This window comes from Xenopus tropicalis, chromosome 1, assembly GCF_000004195.4.
Source record: "Xenopus tropicalis strain Nigerian chromosome 1, UCB_Xtro_10.0, whole genome shotgun sequence".
Classification (NCBI taxonomy): Eukaryota; Metazoa; Chordata; class Amphibia; order Anura; family Pipidae; genus Xenopus; species Xenopus tropicalis.
The window spans coordinates 128,960,998-128,978,566 of NC_030677.2; the positions used below are offsets into that span (position 1 = coordinate 128,960,998).

Sequence of the window (17,569 nt, forward strand, 5' to 3'; positions counted from 1 at the left end):
GACAAGGCCCTGATGCAGCCTGTGCCTTCTGCTAATCCATACCTTGCATGTCTGAATGACACAAAAGGTATGTGGCAGGGGGGGGGGGGGAACCCTGCGTGCCTCCCCTCATCCCTTTTGAATCTAACAAAGGGTGCATTAGCAGTTAGCAGGTCTCTATGCTCAGAAGCAGAATGGAGAGGCCTGCACATTTTTGCACAATGCAATACCCAGTGGGCAACAAAATCAAAAAAGTGGGCAATTGTTTTTCTTTTGCAATTAGCACACCACATTGCAAATTGGGCATTCTGAGTGCATTTTCAGGCCAGAATCTGCCAGTTGTGCATGGATACTATTAATCAATGAAACTATTAGTCATTCATAATCACAGTAACATCTGGTGGTATCGTCATTTTCTCTACTAGAGTTTATGTGCCAGTGGAGAAAACACTATGGGGGTTATGTAATAAAAGGCACTAAGTTTGCCCAGGAGCGGTATCCCTTAGAAACGAATCAGCAGGTAAAATTTAATGGTCACCTGTTTAAACGCAAACATCTTATTGGTTGCTATGGTTTACTGCTCCTGGGCAAACTTAGTGCTTTTATTACATATGGGGGTTAGTTTATTTATTCATACTGTAAATTTAAAACTCTCAAAAAAGTTTTCAAAACATCTAAATGTCTATTTATACTTAGCTTAAAAGCAGAGATTGAGGCTGCATAATGAGGAAATATCTTTTTATAACCATTATGTATTTGGGAAGTCACATGGAATTATTATTATATCAGTAATGTTACCTTTCCACTTTCAGTTTCTTTTAAAACCATATATGGCTCTGCGCAGTCTGAGATTTCTCCCTGCTGAAGAACTTTTTCGATCTGCAAAGGATAAAAAAGGATAAAAATAAGTGGCAACAAAACAAAAAGTAGTCAATTCTGCAACCAAATGAACACTAGAAGCAACTGTATATCATGTAATTGTAATTTATAAACCAAATTTTAAATAATAGAAACTGCCAAAGGGACATTACAGATTTTGACATGCTTTGTAACAACATCCTCCCATGTATGAGGCATGCTATGTTCCACATGTATACAGGTATAGGACCCGTTATTCAGAATGCTTGGGACCAAGGGTATTCCACATAAGGGGTCTTAAGTCCACTAAAAAATAAAACAATAAAACATTATAACATTAAATAAACCCAATAGCACCATTTTGTCTCCAATAAGGATTAATTATATTTTAGTTAGGATCAAATACAAGGTACTGTTTTATTATTCCAGAGAAAAAGGAAATACATTTTAAAAATCTGAATTATTTGATTAAAATGGATAAAAGGGTCTCAAGATAACGGATCCAATACCTGTACATTTTAAAATCAATAGTTTAATAAATGTTCTTGATACTATGCCCAACAGAGAGGCACTTAGCAATGAAGCCTTATGATAAGCTTACCCCATCAGAACAAATCTGGCTGCTCCTTTTAATACAAATTAACACAAATATGTAAAAGATTTGACTTCCTGTGCACAGAATAACCTATGCCAGTATATTATACTAAACATTTATAGGAAATAAAGAAATATTGGCAATTGAATGCAGGCAGTTTATCAATTAATAACCGGTAATAGATTTTGTGCTTCAGCATATGCACTAGAAACATCCCCAGTATTACTATGGCTTGTTACGTGGTTTTGGTAATGCCTAGAAATCCTGATAATAATCAGGAATGTCTAACCTAATATTACCTTAATATTAAACTTTTGGTTGTGACTGTGTTTTTCCATCCTAAACATAATTTTCAGCAAAGCCATGAAAACCTCCATGCATCTGATCCCACCCATGTCACTATGGATGTATTCCATCAGACTATACATTCATATTGTTTGATGACAGAGTTTCTTACCTTGACAACTAGGAATATATCTTGGGAGGGATAGGTAATTGAAAACACAGCAGACTTTGCTTGGCTTGATGTGGCTATGTTAGGAATGTGATTGCGCAGATAACCCTTATACACTTCGGAATTCAGGTCACAGTGAAAATTTTCAGAGATCTAAAAATAAAATTCAAAATATAAATCATACATACATACACATACAGAATCTACCATCTACCATGGAATCTGATGTTTGTATGTAGAAGACAATTAATCACTTTGAATAGTACATATATTACAGAAGTAAGGTTGTTTAAACACATAAAGAAATGAATATCTCTTTAGTTTAATAAATAGGTTATTTGCAAATATTAATTCAATTCAAAATAGCAAGATATCTTATTTTCTCAATTTAATTAAAGTACATATTTGATGATGGAAGGCAATGGTGGTTTCAGCTGATTGTGCAGGAAACAATGGATATTTATCCACAGAGATGTCCAAGGAGCATTGTTTCATCTTTATCAGCCTGAAGATCTGACAGGAGATGGGTAAGGAGGGAGTGAGAATAAACTGCAGCTCCATTCATTTCACTAGCCACAATTCACCTATTCACCCACTGAGGTGTATTGTAAAGTAAAATTTTCAGTTTGGACAGATACTGGTTTACAGAATGGACTGTTAAAACTATGCCCCTGGCCATAAAAATGCCCATGTTGTCATTTAATTTACCTTTTTTTTTTCTTTTAAGTCATAGAGTGCAAAGCTGGCAAACAGTGGCTCAATGTCAATCTCAAATCTGTCAATAAAAAGCATCAAAGACATTAAAATAGGAAAACAAACAAATATTATACACAATATTTTAAACAAATACATACATTTTGTCACTATCACCCTAGCTCCCAGAGGCCTTTTACAAGTTGTTACATGGTCTCAGAATAAAAATATGGGATTGCTCAATGGATTTGCCAAAGGAAGCCCTAGTTTTGATCCCTGTCAATTTGTGAATTAAAGTCAGTTAATCACCCTAATACATATATATACCCTAAAACTTATATAGTAAGCTCAACAGAACAAGGTTATATTCTGAATCCTTCTTTGTACAGCATCCCTTGCAAAAAGAAAAAAAAAAATGTAGATCATTAAAAGAATATTTTTACATTCAGAGAAAAGAGGGCTCAAGGAATATTTTAGCACCATACTTCAAAGTATGCAATTTGACCATTATTCTGTATCCCATGTGTTCTTTTGGACAGTCCGGCACAGGGCGTATTTCTACGGTGTCCTCCTAAAATTAATAAGTAAAGGAGTATATTAGATTCTGGCCTACAGTCAAAAAAGTAAAGATCAATATAATATAAATAAAAACATATTAACAGTATAAAATTGGATTTTAAAGCTATTCCATATTTACACAGTAGAACCCCCATTTTATGGTTTTTAGGGGACCAGAAAAATGTGTAAAATTTGGAAAATTGCAAAATCATGCATATATAATATATATTGGTGGGACCACAAAAAAACAAGGTAAAATGAGGGAAAGCTTAAAATCAGGGGATGTAAAATAGAGGTTTCACTCTAATACAGTTTACTATTTTTTAGATTATCGATTATGTCAGTAGTGACATCTTTAAAAGGCCGTTAGCTTAGAGAAGTTCTGTCCAACAGGTGCCCACTGAGCCCCCTTGCCCCCCCCCCCCCATCTGTCTTGCTGCTGTGACTGCTTTTTGTAAGCTTTAAATGGTATCAGTACTGAGATTAACTGGCCCCTACATTGTTCACAACTAAGATTCAAGACATTAGCCCCTGCATTTTTCAAACCTGTAAAACCCTGCATTGCTCACACCTGTACCACCTCACACCTTAGGTTTCCCTGTTTTCTTCCCTAATCTGCCTGCCCTGCTCCGCCCTGTCTATGTGTACTATAGTCCGCCTAACTTGACCTAACCTGCCTGTGTGCAGGGCCGGAACTAGGGGTAGGCAGAAGAGGCAGCTGCCTAGGGCGCAACGATTGGAGGGCGCCAGGCAGGAGCCTCTCCTGCCTACCCCTAGCGGCAATCCTTTCTCCTGCCCCCGCCGCTTGGCATTGTCCCGTCGCGATCCCCGCCCCCCACGCAACTGCACATGCGCGCCAAAGCAGACGCGGTGGCGAGGTGGCCGACCGGGTTGCCTTGGGCGCCCGGTCGGCTTGGCCCGCCCCTGCCTGTGTGTGCCATACTCTGCCTGCCCTACACTGCTTGTGTGTGCCATATTCTGCCTACCCTATGCTGCCTGTGTGTGCCATACTCTGCCTACCCTACTCTGCCTGTGTGTTTCATACCCTGTCCGCCCTACAATGCCTTTGTGCCATACTCAGACTACCTGTGTGTACAATAGTCTGCCTGCCCTATGCTGCTTGCGGGAGGTGAACCTGGCAGGGGTTAGTCCTGGGAGTTTTTTAGAATTTGTAAATAGCTGTTAGGGGGTCCATAAGGTGTTTTGTTTTGTGCTGGGGGTTTCTGTGCTATCCACAGGGGAGGAGGAATATTGATTCAAGGGTATGTCTTAATATGACATAATAAACTTCTTTCACATAAGAGTAATGGGTGATACCCCTGCAGTGAGTACCAAGCATTTGTTTTTTTTTTTTGTTTGTTTGTTTTTTTGGTGTCCTACCACCATTAATGTGAGTATGGTCTTAAAAGTTATTCTGATAACATGGGTGTGGTTTAAAACAAGGGAATAGTCAAAACTGGTTTCCATTATCAGCCCTCGGTACCACAGACATTGGAGAGCACTGGCTTAGAGGAAACAATAAGCATGTATCAGTACCTTTTGTCAACAAATGTTTTACAAGCTTGATAAGCATGATACTTTATAAAAAAAAATCATAAGGGGCATGTCGACTGTTTTCATGATGATACCTAGGAAACATAATACATTGCAGTAGTATATAGCACTGATGTTGTGAGCCACATTCGTAGGGAGGCACTATACTATAGGTATTGAGATACACTTTTGCCTGGCATTTACATCATGTAGCCTGATTTTCACAGACTGTCATGAAACCTCTGGAAATGTTTCAGTTCTAACACCAGTTTTTATAACATCAGTTTTTGTTTAGTTTGATAAATGTTTTCTGCAGAAACATATTTTTTGAAAATGTTTCTGTCGGTTATAATTATACCTCATCCATTGGTGGACTGAGAGCAAAAAGATCTGACTGCCTATTGGATTTGCGAGCTTCTTCATTTTGTCTCTCCAGATCTTCAACATTACTAAATTGAAGCAAGTTCTTCAGCCGAGTTTCTGGTCGTAAGCCACGCAGGTCAAAGTCACAGGATGTAAGTGCAGTTTGTCCAGATTCATCAATAAGCAAAGTGATTGGACTATCATCATTCTAAAACATAGATTGTGGATCAGTTATTCGGTACTTTGTGGCAAACACATTTGTAAGATGGTATAAATGCCTGAGGGAGAGCTGAGCACACTGTGCATATTGAATAATTTCAACATTTTACCAAATTTAGAAGACATTTTTTTTTTTTTAAAAGACATATTTTTTATATTATGGATTACATATCTTGGACATTGCACCAATATATTTTTTTATTCTTTATTAGAAATTCATTAAAGCAGTTAATTTAATTATACAGAAGATTCTTCTTCTGAAACTGCATATATACATATGGCATTCGTTACAGATTTCAGTGGAACAGTAACCTAACTTGTCATAATCATTTTGAGCTGTTCTTTAGAAGCATGCAGATAAGAATTTAACCAGGTTTTACAATATGTTTTGCTCACATCACAGAAAAAGACAGAGCTATTTATACAGGCAATAAAAACAACAGGTTCCCTAGCAGTCATAAAGGTAAGCTTCAATCAAAAAACACCATAGTTACCACTTATTGCTATATATGCATACATATCATGTGTACACAGTTTAGTAATCCCTTGTATTTAATTGCTCATTAATAATAAATTAAACAGAGTATTTTATAAAAACATGTGAAAATCAATATATTGAGAGTAAAAATATACCTGTTCGTTTGGTCTAGGTTCTGCTTCATCTGACTCAAACACTTGTTTTTGGAGAGTCTTGGGAAAATCTTTCCTAGATCCGCTTCTGCTAAAGCTTCCTATTACTTGGTTTTCTTGACTTCTGAAACGAAAACAAGTTAATACAAATGAATGACTGTATACACAAATGTCAGGTGTATATTTTATTGTCTAGATTCTAATAATGTTTTTAGTAAGGTAAAACAAACACAATTTATACCACTAACTAAAAGTTACTGTATTGATATATTTGACTTATTTTCATGTATGCAGTCATATAATATAACAGAGTAGCTAAAAGGTCACCCAAATATGTGACAGTGTTATCTCAAAGTTCCGGTAGCTCCAAGGTTCTTCTGCGTTATTTGGTTATCCGTTAGTTCAAAATCATGTGCTGCTGCAGCTATTGATGAGGGGAACCCTGGAGCTTTTTTCGTATGTCACGTGACACATGCCACATGACTACTACCACCATATACAAATAAACCATTACTATTTCCTAGTAGCAGTTGCATTAACAAGTCCCATTGACTATACCTTTTTACATGTTCTGTGTGAGGTGTCTTATTAACTTAGACAAAAGTGGCATTACCTCTGAAACCAAATATTACAGATCAACATCACAAAATTATGCCATTGTTATCTGCTAAATACTTCAGGCAGTACTGAGAACTGAGCAAATAATAATATACTGTGTTTTCAGATGGTGATTTGTTTTTAAATTAAAAAGAAGTTGTTCAGCTCTAAAAGTCCTTGTTATGAATTTACTGATTTAATATAAGTATTAAGTTAATGTATTTATCAAAACATAAATACAGCTGTATAGCAATGTAATCAAGGAGGCAGCCGTTTTTAATTCTGTCCATTTTTATGTTTAGCTGGCATGAGACATATTTTCTCAAAACCTGTAGGTGCTGGTCTCAGAATTTCCTTCGGGAATTTAGTGTACAGTGTAAAATGCCTTTATGCATTGGACACATGCAATGCAAAATTCTGGAAATTCAAATTGCTTTGGTTATAAGTCTTTTTATGTTGTAGCAAACATCAAGGTAGGTAATAAACAGCAAAGAATGCATATCTATAGAAGTAAAATTATACATACAGCGTTACTTTGCTGTGGAGAAAAGCGGGTTAATACAGCACATTCATTATTCATGTTAAGGTGGTTAAAAGGGGCTTAGAAAACCTTTGTCTTTCCCCACTGTACAAATAAGTTCTTGGTCCATATGAACTCTTTGCCTGCAGTCTCATGGAACCCATTGGTCCCTTCTATTATCCATATTAAACTAAAGGTGAATAATATATTGCTTCTAAACCCTTATAACAGACAATATATAATAATAAGATCCTGCTTTGTATAAATGGTGTAAATAGCAGTTAACAAGCTATCTCCAAATAAATATTTTAGGCTCTATCAACCAAACCGTATGAAAGTTGATCTGCAAATGAAATCAAGCACAACTACAAAGCAGCAAAGAGGCAAATGGGGACTTTTAAGGTACTTGCACTTTAACAATTCATAGATAATTCTTAGAACTGGCTGTAATAACAGAGTAAACCTTGCACCCATTTCTGCAAGTATCTTGCACCAAGTGGATCAAATAATATTGCAATTATTAAAGTCATGTGCATAATATTAATATGTTCAGTGACTGTTATACAGTTATAAAAATCACTGTACAGCATCAGTACTCCAGAAATATGAGGAACACCTAATGGTAAACATATACTGCTGGAAAAGCAGAGCATATGGCTTTGATATTATTGCAGTCTTTGTTTTATAAATTCACATATCTACTTACTTTCTGGTGACAATCAGCGATTCACGTATATACGTACTGATACAGTCTCGGACGTGTGGATCCAGCTCAACTCTGACAAAAACCCATGAAAAAGAAACATGTTGACAAAAAATGGAGTGGGCTTGGCAGATAATAACAATGCTGAGAGTAGTTAGTATGTAGCATATCTGCATTGGGTTGTGTTGCAATTGAATATGATATTTATCTATTTGTGCATATTCTTTCATCAATAAAGATATGAAACAAATTTAAACATTCAGGGAAAGATTTATCAGTGTGTGAAATTAAAGCACTACAGTAAAAATTCAACCACTTTCTATTCATTCCTAGGGGATTTTTTAGTAGCGTATCTATAAATTGGAATAGCCTATTGATAAATACGCTTCTAAAAATCCCATAGGAAGCAAAAGTTAGTGTTTCTGTAGTGAGCTCTAATTTTACACTTTGGGGCTGATTTACTAACCCACGAATCCGACCCGAATTGGAAAAGTTCCGACTTGAAAACGAACATTTTGCGACTTTTTCGTATGTTTTGCGATTTTTTCGGATTCTTTACGAATTTTTCGTTACCAATACGATTTTTGCGTAAAAACGCGAGTTTTTCGTATCCATTACGAAAGTTGCGTAAAAAGTTGCACATTTTTCGTAGCGTTAAAAATAACGCGAAAAGTTGTGCATTTTTCGTAGCGTTAAAACGTAAAAGGTGCAAAGTTTCGCGTAAGTTTTAACGCTACGAAAAATGCGCAACTTTTCGCGTAAGTTTTAACGCTACGAAAAATGCGCAACTTTTTACGCAACTTTCGTAATGGATACGAAAAACTCGCGTTCTTACGCAAAAATCGTATTGGTAACGAAAAATTGGTAAAGAATCCGAAAAAATCGCAAAACATACGAAAAAATCGCAAAATACCGATCATTACGAAAAAAACGCAATCGGACTCATTTCGACCCGTTCGTGGGTAAGTAAATCAGCCCGTTTGAGTAATCTGCATTGTAGTATCCATAAAATAGTGGTGCATGCCTATAACAAGACATAGAATTGTGTGCAAAATGTATCTACTAATTCAATTCCAAATAGTCTAGAGATTTTTCACATAAAAGAACATGAAATATAATTTTTCTCATCAAATTGAATCTGACTCACAGCAGGAAAAAGTATCTACTTCAAGAAAGCTACTGTAATTCTGACTTTTTAGTATAGGGCACAATAAATACATCTGGCAGGGTAACAGAAACATCTACTAAAATGTAACTTTTAATATGTTGCAGATAGGGATATTCTAAGAAAATGTGGAATTGGTCTTCATTATTTATTTATTATGTGGTTTATATGGGGAAATTGTACCCTTATTGTAAAATATAAGCATATTATAAGTCACTGAGGAGTTCCATGACTATATAAAGGCAAAAGGCCAAGTTTGCCAAGGTGACCTCTAATATCCTCATATTTTCCAACTGGAGGTCTGTAGCCTGGATGTGGCCCTCCAAGGGATTTTTATCACCCCAAGTTTGATCTAGGGCTCTATAAACTTAACTTTCTGATATTACTGTGCCCCCACATGTAACAAGTTGGACAACACTCTTGTGGCTCTTGTGTATTATAAAAATATTCGACTCTTTTCTTCAGATACTCTTCAGCTTATTATTTAAACTACTTTAGCAACCACTAAAAAGTAAATACAGGTATAGGACCTATCATCCAGAATGCTCGGGACCTGGGGCTTTCCGGATAAGGGATCTTTCCGTAATTTGGATCTCCATACCTTAAGTCTACTAAAAAATCATTTAATCATCATTTAAACCCAATAGTATTGTTTTGCCTTCAATAAGGATTAATTATATCTTAGTTGGGATCAAACACAAGGTACTGTTTTATTATTACAGAGAAAAATTAAATCATTTTTAAAAATTTGAATTATTTGCTTATAATGGAGTCTATGGGAGAGAGCCTTTCTGTAATTCGGAACTTTCTGGATAACGGGTTTCCGGATAAGGGATCCTATCCCTGTACTACTAAAAACTAAAAATTCAAACTTACTTCCCAACTGTCTGGTGTCAAGTTTGTGACAGACCAACCTATGAGCCTGATTGATATCAGATGATATGTTTAGTCTGTGAATTTAATTTGCTGATGCACCACTGGGTGCAGTACTGATTATATGGCCTGTCAGCCTGACTGAAAGGAACACTGGTATGTATCCAAGAACATGTATCACAACTTATCTATCCATTCAGCCTGTGGGCCAATCCGTCCAATACTGTGGAGGTTCAATTAGTGAATGAACACTTTTAGGGTTATGTCACACAGAAAGGTTATTATCTACTACTTGTAAAAGGACATGAATAGGCATAAAAATGATTTGCCCTTACAAAAAGCAAGGAAGCCTAGCCAAATTAGAGATTGCTAATTTCCTGTCCAGGTTGACATAAGCCTTATAGAAAAAGCACAGTCTGCAAGCATATTAGGCTTATATTACGCCAGACATAGGGGCACATTTACTAATCCTCTAATCCGAATCCCGAATGGGAAAAAATCGCATTGTAAACGAAAATTTCGTGATTTTTTCGGCGCTGTTGTGGTTTTTCCGTATTTTGCGCGACTTTTCCATCGTCGTCACGACTTTATCGTATTTTGCGCAATTTTTTCGCCGCCGCCACAATTTTTTCATATTGAGCAATTGTAAACGGCAGAGAAACCAATCCGAATTTTTTGCGACAGCAACAAAAAAGATGCGGAAAACATACGATAAAGGCGTAACGGCGATGAAAAAGTCGCAAAAATACCGATCATTACGAAAAAAACGCATTCGGACGCTTTCGGACGTTCGTGGATTAGTAAATGTGCCCCATAGTCTTAGGTGTGCATTTTTGAGATGAGTCCCACTAAGGGTGCCGAAAGGTCAAGAGCAAAAGAAACAATTCACCCTGTTATCCCAAAACAATATTTCAAACATAGCAAAACACTGAAAAAGAAAAAAATATAAATAGCACAATAGAAAATTTACCCTTGTTCTGGTAAAGAAGGCTGCACAGTCCTGCACTCCTTGGCTTTGTATACAGTATCCAATTCATCTTCAAAAAAGTCACCCAATTCTTGCCGAAATTCAGGATCTTGGTTGTTGATGTGTGTCATGAGGAAGCTTTCAAAATCAACAGGGTCTACCACGTCATAAAATGGAGGCTAAAGCATGATAAAAAACAAAATGTGATTTTAAAGGCTACTGTACAAAATTATTTTTCTGATGCATTGTGTTTCATGCTGACATAATTACAAATGGTATTTATTTCTCAAAAGCCTATGCCAAAACCTAATAGGTTGTGCCTCCTGAAATTATGATTATGAAAAAACATACTGAAGATTGGTTTGTGCCAGGCATGCCCCCTCAAGACACAGTCCCTGATTTCTAGACCATGCCCGCTGCTAGTGTCTTGAAAAGTAATTATTACACAAGAGCAGGAGAAGGGTGTTTTGCACACATGGAGTTGTGACCGCCAAATAGATTCAAGGAGAACCAAGTCAAAACGTTAATCACCTGCTCCAATGTCTAATTAAAACTGTTAGCACACTGTATTGTGGTTATGAACAGTATTTTAAGAGTCTGACATAGATATTTGTGTTCTGAGAACTTGCTAGACCAGTCTTCTTAGACAAAAGTAAAAGAGTTAGCAGTTAATGTAATAAAAGTTACAAACTTTGAACCAGGTTTAATAACTAATGTCAAATAATCAGCAGGTAGAATTTACAAGCCACCTGTTTCAGAGCAAACACCTATGGGTTACTACACCTTGTGCAAACTTTGCTACTTATTATACATTACCACCCATATTTGGTCCACTGCCATCAGAGTTTAAGGCTGGATGGCTAGGAAACTTCAGAGCACTGACTTAGCACTGACTTAGCACTGACTGACTGAGCTTATTAGCCCCGGTGATCAGAGGTATAGCTAGACAACCATAATCCTGAGGGTAAACAGTCCACAGTGCCTATGTATACCAGCCCATCAAGTTACAGTGTAAGCAGATCATTTAATCGAATCACATTCCTTCTGTCACCTTCTGTAATGGGCATCAAAAGCCTGTCCAAGAAAGGCAGAAACCAGTATTCCTCTACAGCCTGAAGTTAAATTAGCGTCAGATTTGGAGTGAACAATTATTTGCTATTCTAAATATAGTAAGAACTATGGTGGAATGTCTGATAAAATAATGTTTTCATATATCTGTAACCATTTTATGAGTTAAAGGTGTGCCCAGGGTTCAGGACCCAAAATGGGTCTCCATGCTGTATAGGGTGGGTTTTCATGACCCCTCTAAATAAGTTGAATAACTAATTCTAAAGCAACTTTTTTGATTCTCAGTCTGATTCTAGGTTCCCCTGAGAAGGTGAAGGAGAAGAAGTTGAAAAAACCCAGATATAATTCCTAAAGTACCTCTCCTTCAACATAAACAAACCTAAATTGGTCATGTTTCATAATCAAAACCTGCATTTAACTTTATATTTTGGAAGATTAACTTTATAAAAGTGGGACGATATCTTGAAGAAAGATTGGAAGCTCTTGTGAGCAAGGTCTTCTAACTCATATTCAGTTTTTATTCTGTAACCCTTAAATTATTTTAAGACCCCTGTTGATATAGAAATTAATGTAAAGCGATGGGTAACTTGCTGGCACTATATAAATAAATTATGATGATGATGATGATAATAATGATGAAACTTATACATGACCCTTGCAATAGTGGCAAATTTTAAAATGAATTCAGTATAAATCCCTGCATAAGATATAACGTATTCAACACCATTCAGGTTATTTGGAATTAAAATAGTAACCACTGTAATTTTAGCAATTTTATCAAGGTATTTCAGTATTGGAACTGCTCGTTAATGTTTAAGAACCAACACCTTGAATACACCTTAATGACAACCAATGACAAGTGTATTTAATAGGGCACACAATATAATTTGATCCCAAACCCCTACAAATGTACAATTTACAAAAAGTTTTTCTTCTCCACCTTAAAGGATTTGGGGTTGCTGGCCCTTTAATGTAGGCTAAGAGAATAATTAATTGCCAGATAAACAAAAAAGTGGAATATGGCTTTTAATTATTTTTAATTATACAGCAGATTTGAGCAAAAATCTATAGCACCAAATATAATATTTTCTCCCAAACACGGTGAGGTAAAACACAGTGTCACTGTTATAAGGTTACCATATGATGTAAATAATCAGGGACTCTTTTGAAAAACTCAGGTAGAAGGGCTGCACTGATTGCTGATCCTGATCTGTACCTATAGTTGCTTTTTCTTTTACACACCAGCATTGTACATAAGTGTGCAAACTGCCATCCGTTCTACAAATGATACGTACATAAATCAGCAGTCCATGCCCCATGAGCTGTAAGTGCACAATAAGTTTGTGCCTATACTAGATTCACAGTGCTATGTGTTTGCACACTTGTATAACATCTGTTTTCTATGAAGTAATAACTTCTTCAGGGCATGACAGCTTTTGCCACATATACTTTTGTAAACAAATATAATGCATTTAGGCTTTTCATCTACACACCTAATTTGTCTCTATTCAGAAGAGAAATAATTTCATTAAGATAAACAACCATTTTAAAAAGAATGTGAGGACAAATATTTATGACCATACCTTTCTGCAGCTTGTAGGGGAATATGCCTGCACCGTAAGCCATTCAAAATGGCTTCAACAGGAAACAGATTTGAATACTGTGATGTTGAATCTAGGAAGCCCTCTCTTTGATAATATAGAAAAAAAGCCCACACGCTAAAACAACACAGCTTAATGGAACAAACACTTTACCACAAACTGTTTAAGGAAGTGAGCAAAGCACCACCAAGAGCTGTCAGAAAGGAAGTACCTGAAACCTCTGTTGTAATTTCAGACTGAAAGTCTCTAAAAGCACATGCTAATATCTGTTATGTGAGCACATAGTGAAATATAGCATATATGCACGGGGCAGAGGACAATTAGGCTTGTTTTTTGCTAGGGTTTGGTTTACCTTAGCCATCAAGCAGTGTGTAAAGTTGCTACCTGTGGCTGGCTGTGGATGACTTACTGTTCTCACCAGCAAGTGGAGGGCCTTTGCTAAAAGAAATAGGCATCTCCACAAGGTTGCAGTGAACTCAAACTTTATTGACAGCCACTTCTCGCAGGGAGGCAGAACGGGCTCTGGTTGCCGACAAAGGATGACAGTAATATAATGCACAATACTTCTGCAGATTCTCTCTCTCTCAATCTTCTTCTCACACACACATCCAGCATTTCTCACTGAATCGTCCATGACCCCTGTCTCATCTGGATGCACCAACAGAGTGCCTTTTGCCTTCCAGGGGCTCCCTGCTCACTAGAGACCTTTACCCCTTCCTCTGTGGTAACCGTATGTACAGTGCCCAGCATCATCCATAGGCTCTCCTTTAACCTACACCTTAACACTCAGTTCCCTCTCTGAAACAAATTTTGCCTTAGGGGCTCTACCCCTCTCTAAGGACTCCTCATCGGGACAACAGGCTGTCCTTTCTAACTAGCCCTCACTACCTTTCACTCCTGAAGTGAACTCACTAGCCACTAATGTCACTAGCTAATGTAAGTACCAACCTCCCCAACAGGTCTGGCCACAAGGTTTTGTTGCAGGCCTAAACAAGAAAGTGCCTCAACAAGGCACTTCCTTATATAGGCTCACAGGTCGATCTAGAGCCACCTGCTGATTAAACCTGCATATTGCTAACTATATACATTAATAAAATAAACCTTTTGTTTTAACCCTTTACAAGTGGTCTGAATGAGATACTAGAATATGAATATGAGTGGAACTAGATAGAAAGATAAGGAATAAAAAGGAACAATAACAATAAAATGGTAGCCTCACAGACCAATAGTAATTTTGCTTCTGGGGTCAAAAGTATCAAAAGTAATTTAAATGAACTGATTAGGGTAATGACACATGGGGCATTTTGTCATCCCTTAATAAATCTTGGCTACCATGGGTAAAAAAACATTGTTTCCCAATGGTTAAAATTTAAATTGCCTGTGAGGGAAATACGCAACACAGCTACTTTTACAAAGTAGCCCAAACTTTCCTGGATTGCCAACTTCTGGCTACTTCACAAAGCCAAAGCAACATGTATATTTTACCACCAAAGATTTACATTATTGCCGGAGAAAAAACATTTGCAGGAGATTAGTTGCCCACAGTAGAGGAGATTTATCGTAGTTGCCTATCTCCTTGTGTGTGATTGCATAAGGACCAGATATCCAGGAGCTCTAAACCACCTGAAATTCCTTTTGGATATAATCAGATATTGCACATTAATTTATTTTAAAGCAGTTTTAATGAGTGGCAACCATTAGCCTAAGAGAACAATGGTTTCATGCATAATTTTTGTTTCTACATTAAGAGTGACAATTTCACATCCACCCTAGACTCATACCTTTGGTTTGGTTCCTTATGATAAATGTGCAGTGCGTATTTGTAATACTATCTAAGAATTTTATGCTGAACACTCACATCTAGTGTGAGCCAACTGTATTTGTGTCAGATAATCAAAGGCTACTGTCATACTAAAATCTACAATTATTATAAAATATTGGTGTATATGTGAGTATAAAGGTCAGTATAGGTATCTGTATATATGTGCACTGATGTTCACTTGGAGGGGTTGAACTTGAGGGACTTTGGTCTTTTGTCAACCCAGCTTAACTGTGTAACTATGTAACATTTTTGGCTGCTGGGCCTCAATGGCATAACTACCAAGGGGGTGCAACTGCTTCTGGCCCCACTCTCCATGGGGCCCAGCAATGACAACAATATTGGTAGGGGACAACAGGAAGCTCCAGGGGAAATTGGGCCTTCTGTATCAGTGTCTTGGAAGTGCCACCTGCAAACCAGTGACCGCTTTTGGCCACCAAAAGTTTAAAAGCTTAGTGATCACTGTATAAATGCCAAAAGCTTCCTCTACTCCAAAGGCTCTAGACAACATTGAAAGTAGGTTGCAGCTGTATCCAAATTCGTATTACTCCCCTCTAGAAAAAGCACCATGCTTTGCAGTGGCATAACTACTGGGAAATATCCAAGCCCAACCACCCATGGGGCCTGCAAGAGAAACCACAGTGCAGTCATAGGATGGTGGAAGAAGGTTCCTGTATGTGAGGTTCGCCTGGGCCCATGTGGCTATAGTGAAACAAACTAACTCAAAAGTCACAGATTTATGTGAGAAGAAGCAGTTTCTTTCTCTGTCACTGCTTAGCTCTCTGACTTATTAGTTATTAATTATTCCCTATGAATTTTCATAATGCACATATTAAGAGCAGACTATTTATTTATTTTCCATTTAATTTATTTTACCCAAGTTTCTACTACGGTTTTAGTATTTGCTCAGCCTGTAGTTTTAAACTTACCTAAGCAGCCATTAAGGGTAATTTTCTATGTCCACAGGTAAAAGTGCAGTTATGTATAGTATAGGGCAGGTAGTAAGTTTGTGGTCCCTTTGTGTCCTGCATCTGCTGCTTCCTAACTTGCATCTGAATGATACATAAGTTATGCGAGGGTTAGGGGGCAGTAGGGGGAAGACTACATGCTTCCCTCCCTGCTTCTTATAAAAACATTGCTGCAAAACCCAGGCATAGGGGCACATTTACAAAAGCAAGAAAGCTTGAGCGTTCATGCGAACGCTCCGAGCGTATTTTCGCCAATTTTTTCGGGCGTCCGCACGACTTTTTTGTATGGCACACGACTTTTTTGTACACCGCATGACTTTTTCGGACGTTTGCACGAAAAATTCAAAAAGGTTTTACCGCTGTTTACAATTGTTCGGTACGAAAATTTTGTGACTTTCGGATCGCCAGTACGATATTATTGTGACTAATACGATTTTTTCGTAAGCATTTTCGTGATATTTGCGATCTTACGAAATTTTCGTTTCCAATACGATTTTTTCCCATTCGTGATTCGGATTCGTGGATTAGTAAATGTGCCCCATAGTGTATTCATTTGGATGACAACACAGAGTACACACACCCGGACAATTCAAGCAGCAAGGAAAGCAGTGCACAAAGTGCAAAAAAATGGAAGACTATAGGGATGATTCACTAAAGTGTGATAATGCGTATCACATGCTTTTTTTGCGTTAAAATTGACGTGCAAAAAATGCGTGATTCGCATGTGTTAAGTCGCATATCGCGTGCGTTAAATAGCGCACAACCGAATGCGTTAATTTTACCGCATTGCGTTAATTAGCGCGCAGAAATAATACTAACGCATGATTCACAAACACTTGGATGCACTAAATATCGCATTAGTCTGTGCGAAAATTAATACCTACTTGGGGCAGGTGGTAATTATAGAAAAGTATAGTTCATGAGCTTTTGGCAACACAGTATGGACTTTGCAGTGTGATTTATTCAAGTATGCGTTGGCCCTAGAGTGATGCATCCTCCAGTTTGCAGGAAAATGGTAATTTTCAAAAAAAGTAGTTTTACGAACTTAACGGTGTGTATGGCTAATATGGCGTGTGTGCGATAAGTATCGACAAGTAGTGCGCTGCGTTAATTAGCACGCGTTGCGTCAAATACCGCACAAAAATTGTCTTTGAGCTCTACCAACTTTCTCACTTGTGGGCTAGCCACAAGTAACTTAATACCTCCCACAGGACTCTTGCTGTTTTGATCATGGGGCATAATGTAATGCAATTAGAGTTGTGGCCAGACTGAACTGCTTGAGCTTTGTCAAAGTATATAGGGAGAGGTATCATAAATCTATCACAGCATAGATATTACCATGCACTCAACACAGCTGTACTAGAACATTTATCCCCAATATAATAAATCCATAGTTCAAAGCCTGG

General features: G+C 37.3%; 1 protein-coding gene across 2 annotated transcripts in view; it reads right to left on the bottom strand.

The window, feature by feature from the left end:
- dock8 (dedicator of cytokinesis 8) overlaps positions 1–17,569 on the bottom strand; it is a 103,424-nt gene that overhangs the window by 68,785 nt on the left and 17,070 nt on the right. For both annotated transcript variants that reach the window (XM_012952557.3, XM_002935601.5), the window contains exons 3-10: positions 10,711–10,886; positions 7,706–7,777; positions 5,886–6,006; positions 5,029–5,241; positions 3,065–3,150; positions 2,595–2,661; positions 1,890–2,039; positions 778–858 (exon numbers count right to left, since the gene is read on the bottom strand). In XM_012952557.3, the coding sequence (XP_012808011.1) occupies positions 778–858; positions 1,890–2,039; positions 2,595–2,661; positions 3,065–3,150; positions 5,029–5,241; positions 5,886–6,006; positions 7,706–7,777; positions 10,711–10,886 (966 nt within the window). The remainder of the gene's footprint in view (positions 1–777; positions 859–1,889; positions 2,040–2,594; positions 2,662–3,064; positions 3,151–5,028; positions 5,242–5,885; positions 6,007–7,705; positions 7,778–10,710; positions 10,887–17,569) is intronic.